At 48.5% G+C, this 6,997-nt stretch overlaps 1 protein-coding gene across 1 annotated transcript; it reads right to left on the bottom strand.

Annotated features, from left to right (window-relative positions):
• Positions 1 to 17: 17 nt before the first annotated feature.
• Positions 18 to 2,385, bottom strand: Borcs5 (BLOC-1 related complex subunit 5). Its single transcript, XM_010638389.3, has one exon. It carries the CDS (start codon positions 1,463 to 1,465, stop codon positions 1,235 to 1,237), a length of 231 nt encoding a protein of 76 aa, XP_010636691.1. The 5' UTR covers positions 1,466 to 2,385; the 3' UTR covers positions 18 to 1,234.
• Positions 2,386 to 6,997: the final 4,612 nt, after the last annotated feature.

Raw genomic sequence — 6,997 nt, 5'->3', positions numbered from 1 at the left:
AAAAAAAAAAAAAAAAAAAAAAAAAAAAAAAAGAAAGAGGAAGAAAGGGAAAGAAAATACTAGAAGCCATTAATTTTTCCTATCCCCAAATTAAAACTTCTTTCCCACTTAGTCTGAACATTCATGCTCATTCTGGTAACTATTTTTCTGTCCTACATTTTATTCTGGGTTCTATGAACCTTACAAGGTAGTGTATGATTAGGATCCAAGAGTAGAGTCTTTAAATAAAGTTTAGCTGAGCCATGCTGAATTAAGCAGATCTATTTTAACCTTAGAAATACACCCAAGGCTGAGACACCTGCAAAGCTGGAGGCAGCAGGGGGATCCCAGCCCTGTGGCTTCCTCAGCCACTCCAGGTTTCTGCCTGCCACCAAAGCTGCTCCTTCCCGCCTTCCCGCCTGCTGCTTCTGTGACATCAGTAATGCTCACGGCACTGAACTCAGACTCTGGGTGTCAAACTGCTGCATTTCCCCAGCGGCCCAGAAATTCCACGGTATTTTGCATTTTTTCTCTCCAAAATGAGAGGCCAGGCTGCCTCCGTGTCCTGGCACGGAGTCCACTCGCGTGGATCCCCTGCATGGCTGGGAAACGGAATAGCTGTGCAACAGCGGCCCACTCACTCCCTGGCCCAGTAAAGCAGGTGCCCTGCTGCCACGATAAACAGAGCTCAGCTGCACTGAGGAAGGTGGTTACCGATGGGCCAGGAGTCTCGAGGGTGGAAAGGGGGCGTTCCAGGTTCCAGGTGACTCCCAGCGTGGAGAAGGGTACCCAGGCAGGGCCTGGAGGGGTGGAAACGGCAACAGCACACAGACCTGCATTCAGTTAGCTTTTATGTTTACAACTCATAACCCAGGGGGCCTAAATAAGATTTCACAAGGGCACCGAGGATACAGCTATTAAAAGGTTTTCCCTCTCTCCACATTTTCACTCTAGTACCTAAGACTATACACACATGCAATTAAAAAAAATATGAGCAAAATAAAGAGCTGTCAACGCAGGGTTCTTGAAGAACCCTCATCACTAGACAGCCGTTCCAGTTTCGGTGATCACCAAGCCCAGGGTGGTGTGAGGTGGCAGGCACGGTGGCAGTCGGGTCCCGTGCGGCCCTTGGCTTCCTGTGCTGCAGGGAGGACCTGCAGCCAGGCTCAGACTGCACCGCAACACTGTGGGACCGGGCTCAGCGTCACATCCTCGTACCAGCACCGTGGCCTTTGGCCCTCGCAGAAGGCGGGTCCTACAGCCTGAGCTCCCGCTCTGGCTTCATGCTGAAGGGCTCCAGGCGCTCGCCCTCGGGCAGCAGGCTGTTGAGCCGCTCCATCAGGGGCACTGTCTGGTCGATGCCCATCTGGATGCGGCGCAGGATGGCGGACATCTCGTTGACCTTCTGGATCTGCTCGGCATATTTGGCGTATCTTTTCTGGCGCTCCTGCATGAAGCTAAAGAGAGTTTCTACAGACAGGTCCATCTGCAGAAGGCAAGAAAAGGAAAATACATTACACGTGTTTCCCAAGTCCTCGCAAGGTCACGGTCCAGCAGGAGGTAGTCGCACAGGGCAGGCGAAGGAGCCTGGGGGGTGAGGCTTGCATGACGGCATCTGGGATGGGGAGCAAGGGGAGGTGCCAAGGGGGTGGCAGTGATCAAGAGAGTCACATGCACTGCCCGCCCCCTGCAGAAACATCACTGTTCTGCAGTGCAGACTCGCACTAGAAAACAAAAAGCCAAACAGCAGCAAAAAAAACTCCAACTGCTCCCACTTCTGTGCTCGGGAGCCAGAGCTATTCACGCCTTACACCGGTGAGACCCAGAGGTCCTACACAAAAGCATCCTGGGCTTCAGTGGGTCAAAAAGGGCAGGACCTGAACCTGGCTCTGCCCCAGGAGCCACCCTTCCTGCCCCACAGGGCCTCACTGACAAAGCACAGGGGCTCAGCACCAGGCCAGTGCCAGGCCACAGACAACACTCCGCACAGCAGGGCTAGAGAACCTGTCACCTGGTGACACGGCAGCCAGGGCGGTATCCATGGTGACAACGGTGCAAATGCACCACTGCGCTGGGGCCACCCAAAGGTGCAGCACTGACCGCTACACACAGCTCACTATACTTGGTAACAGTTCATGCTGCGTCATGCCCACAATACTGTGTAGTACCACTCAGTCTCTACCACTGCTTTACAATGGGTCCCTTCTACTTATTTCTTTAAAACTCAACCGGGAAGAGCCATGGGCAGGTCCCTCAGGAGGGCTTCCAGAGGGCAGCCCCATGAGCCCAGGCTGATATAGGGTGGCATGGCGCTGCTAGGCACGTCCTCTGCCACTGACCACACTTCTAGCCCTCTAACCTTTGAACAAAACAGCTTAAAAAGTAAAAACAAGATAACTGAAAAACTGAAGAAAGCCTGCAGAACAAAGAAATGAAGAAAAATTTTTGTACAGCTGTACAATGTATCTGTTTTAAGCTCAGTGTTATTGTAAGAGAGGAAAAGCTTTTTAAAAAACTTAGACGTTGATGGTTCCTGGTGGCCCATGACTATAATCAGAAGGCTTTGAGGACAGCCTGGGTAACTTAATGAGACCTGCCACAAAATAAAAAAATAAAAAGTGCCGCGGATGTAGCTCAGTGGTACAGTGCACCTGCATTTGATCCCTACTACAGCAAAAACAAAACAAACTTTAAAAATACGTAAAAATGTTACAGTAAGCTGAGGTTAATTTATTGTTGAAAACTCTGACAAATGTAGTGCGGCCTCAGGGTGCAGTGTGTGTGAAGCCCAGGGGCCTGTGCACCCCACTCCGCCCGCTCCCCATGCTGGGACTGAACCACCACTTTCATACAGTTTTCATGTGGAGATCAGGCCTCCCTCTCTCCCTCCCTCCTCCCCTGTGGGGCTGCAGCAGAGATGGTGGAGGGGATGGCACTCTCCCCGCCAGGGCCCAAAATATCAAGCAGCAGCCACAGCTGTGGCCCACAGGGGACCACACCACTGGGGTCAGCTGTGAGGACTGCTCCGTGAGCCTCCCCACCAGGCAACCCCGTGACCTGCGGGCCCGCTCCGTGCCTCTGCTCAGCCCGGAAGGACCACATCTACAACAGTGCTGAAGGTGACCACAACCTCTCCTCCTGTGTCCTGCTCAGCCACCCTTCCCATCCAGCTGTCCAGGGTCCCAAAGCCACGTCCAAGGAAACATCATCAGTTTTGTGTTCCTCTTGGGGCAGTGAGGAGGGGAGGTGAGCAAAGCACCTCAGTGCTAATTTCTTCTGGGCTGCTCTGAAACGCCTCGCAGGAAAAGCAGCAGCTAGTGGGAGCGGCAAGCAGGAGCGTCCAAAGGGGCAGATGTGGTCAGAGGTCCTCTGCCGCCCAACCAGTGCCCCCCAGGGCAGTGGCAGCGAGACCCTGCATGCCCCTGGCTCCAAGCCCACAGGAGGCGGCCCAAGGGTCCCACGTGCCGCCTCTGGTCAGTCCCCAAGCCCACACACCCTCACAGCTCTTACCGCCTCCAGCGGCACAGCTCAAGCTCGTGTTTCATCTGTGTCCAAAGCCAGGTAAGTTCAAGGCACAGGCGAGCACACCATTCCAAGCATGCTGTTCACACAAGCTTACGCCACACCTCTCCACAGCTAATTCCAGCAGAGTGCACGGGAGAATAAGGCCACCGGAGAGGAAAGACTCACAGCGACAGAGGCAACAGAGCCCAGATCTCCTAAGTGTGGCCTCTTCCTTTCATGTGCATTTCCCAAGGGAGCGACATGGACCACTGGTGGTGTGGGCATGGCAGGAAACAATGCTAAGATACACGATGGGAGACTTGTTGCTTTCTAAATTTTTCCCCATTCTTCACTGCAAAGATGCTAACAAGTTGGTGCACACAGCAATTTAATACCTGGAACAGTGTCAAAGTGGTGATGCCAATTTCTGGTCCTTTTGTTCTCAAGGCAACACGGCCTTTGACCCGTAATCCGTCTTTGCTCCCTAACCCCAGGCACACACTTCCTACACTTCCACTGTGTCTGCAGGCAAGAAGCCAGTGTCTAGTGCATTCTGAACTCCCCACTTTGACATACCACAGCATATCCTTCTTTTTCGCCTTTCCTATTTCTATTTTTGGCGCATAGATTCTAACCACTCAGCACATATGCAGTGGTACCTCTGTTCACAAACAGTTTTGTTTGCAAACAGAAGCATTTGGAAAAATTGTTCTTGTTCGTGAACTCTGCATCGGATGAAGAAGACTGCGGCCATCGTTCCCACAGGAACACAAACGTGGCCACTGTCCCCAGAACTATGGGACAAGTTCATGAACCAAGGTACCATGAAACTAGTTGTAGTTGTCTTTATAAAGCAGTATTATGGGGTCATTTAAAGTCCACTCCCCGAATGCTCCTAAGTCATTCACAAGATGGGAGCAGAGCTTAAGACAGGGCAACCTAACCATCTACACCAGCGATGGCGAGCCTTTTAGAGCTTTCAATGACACCAGCAGCCCGCTGAGGTACCTGTGCCATAGGTTCACCACCACTGATCCTTGAGTAGTTACAGGGCAGCCGTGAGTCACTGGCTGAGGTCACAGCTTCTGTCTGACCCCTTGGCTTGAGTGCCATCTTCTATCTGGTAGCCATGTCATGAGGTCGGTGCAGATTCTGCTGGGGCAAGGATTTCGGTGTTTTAAACTCTGCTGTATCCTCAGTACCTAGCAAATGGCAGTCCTGAAAAATGTTTGTCAAATAAATGAAAATGTATCTAAGCCTGTTTCCTCACCTGTAAATGATAGTGGCTACTTCAGGGCTGTTCTGAGCACCGAGAACTGCATGTAGATTGTGTATTACACTGGCCGCAGAATGAGCACACTAACGAGCGCTGTGAACACACAGCAGACTCCATGCCATCATGTGCTGTGCCCTAAGGACACAGACAGTAGGAACCAATACTATTCACATCCCACAGCTTCCTGTGTGTGTTATTGGGACTTTTCTTTTTCACTGGCTCTGTTGACTTCAATATTCCAGGAACCCCGGACTGGCCCAGGGAGGAAAAAGTTGCAAACAACTTTGCTTCAGGAACTTGAAAAAATTAAATAAACCATTTGATTTTCCAATAAACAGTGAAAAACTGTCATGACCATAAGACTGTCACCCAGGGGACACCGTGACTCCCGCAGTTTCCAGTGCCCTCAGCTGGCCGGCATGTGCTCACGCTGCCGTCTCCTTGGTCCCTTGCCCTCCATGCCCACCTGGGGTGTCGATTCAGTCCCTGCAGCCCAGAGCTGGCACTGAAGGGAGTAGGAGGAGCCTGGCTCCCTGGGGGCTCCATGGGTAAGACAGCACCAGGCCTGAATGAAGAATAAACTTGCATTTCATGTGAGGCACTGTAACTTAGGGCCTCTGTAACACTAGTTAAATGAGTGAGACGAAGCCCCTGTCCTGAAGAAATTCAGAGTTTCACTAAACTCGCACTTTAAACCTTGCCCTGTATATTCATACGCCGTCTCCGGTGGCAGTACATTTCAAAGGACAGGTGTAAAATAAAAAGATAACTCTGGGTATTACTGCAGGCTTCCCTAAGGCACCGGTATCTGCAGAATCTGTTCAAGCTCATCACCAATACCTCAAATGTGTGGAATGGGCCTATTCGCCCATCTGCTTCATACACGAGCAAGTCAAATCCAGGAACATACGAAAGGGATACAGCATTATGACTATCTTGAGGAGTTAAGCTTTTTCAGCCTCTGAAAATCAAAGTAACTCACCATTTCAACAGAAAATAGGCACAAATTGTGTATTACAGCAGACGAAGAAAAAACATTCAATAAATTCAATATGCATTCATTTTGAAAAATTTCAGCAAAGGAAACTTTCTTAACCTGATAAAAGGTATCTATAGTTAAGATCATAGTCACTGGTAAAAGACATTCCACTTCCCAAGACCAAGAAAAAGCAAGGAGGTCCATTTCCATTCTCACCGCTTCTGCTCAGTGTTGCAGTAGTGGTCTTGGCCAGAACAACAGATCAATAAAAAGCACAGAAGGTGGAAGGAAAGAGTTAACAGTCTCTTTGCAGATTACATGATGGGATACTTAAAAATCTTAAGGAAACTACCCCAACTCATGACACAGTCAAGTAAATTTAATGAAGTCACAAGATATATGGTGAATATAAAAACTGCATTTCTATATTGCCACGAAAACAGAATAAAGTACAATTTACAATTTTATCAACAATATGGAAGATTCTGGCAATACACAACAAAGTATGTGCAAGGCTTACAAAACACTACTGTGAAAAGTGAAAGAAGAGCTCAACAGTGGAGCAATATATCACATTCAAAGACAGAAAGGTTCAATACTGTTCAGATGTCAGTTCCTCCAAACTGATCAATGAAGCCAACTGCAAGCTGGATAAAAACCCTAAAAGACATTTTTCGTCTTTGTTAAGCTGATTCTATATATGTAGAATATTTTTTAAAATCCTGAAAAAGAACAATTTGAAGACATGTGGGACTTGATTTCAAGGATTATTTAAAGCTACAATAATCACAGTAGTGTGGTATTGGCATAGACACTCACAGATCAATGAAATTGAGCACAGGAAGTAAAATCAGATCTAAACAGGGCCGGGGATTTACCTCAGTGGTGCCACACCTGCCTGGCAAGCTCAAGGTCCTGAGTTTGATCCCAGGTATTAAAAAAAAAAAAAAAACTAATCTAAACATACAGTCATTTGATTTAATCTGATATAAAGGTCTCAAGATAATTCAATGGGAAAAAGAAAAATTTTCAACAATTCTGGCTAGGGTAACTACTTAACGATATGTGACAAAAATGAAACAAGACTCCCACATTTCATGCCACAAAGAACAAAGATCAAAGTATGTTATATACCTATATTAAAAAGTCAGGGAGGGGCCGGGGATTTAGCTCAGCAGTTCGGTAGCCTGCCTTGCAAGTGCAAGGACCCGAGTTCAATCCCCGGTACCAAAAAAAAAAAAAAAAAAAAAAAAAAAAAA

The sequence above is a fragment of the Fukomys damarensis genome, unplaced genomic scaffold, assembly GCF_012274545.1.
Source record: "Fukomys damarensis isolate Sample0158 unplaced genomic scaffold, DMR_v1.0_HiC HiC_scaffold_19, whole genome shotgun sequence".
Classification (NCBI taxonomy): Eukaryota; Metazoa; Chordata; class Mammalia; order Rodentia; family Bathyergidae; genus Fukomys; species Fukomys damarensis.
Note: the sequence above shows the minus strand (reverse complement) of the source record. Positions and strands in the feature narration are given on the sequence as shown.

Excerpts from the sequence above, each read along its gene's own strand:
- Borcs5 (XM_010638389.3), bottom strand. The coding sequence starts at position 1,465 with ATGGACCTGTCTGTAGAAACTCTCTTTAGCTTCATGCAGGAGCGCCAG.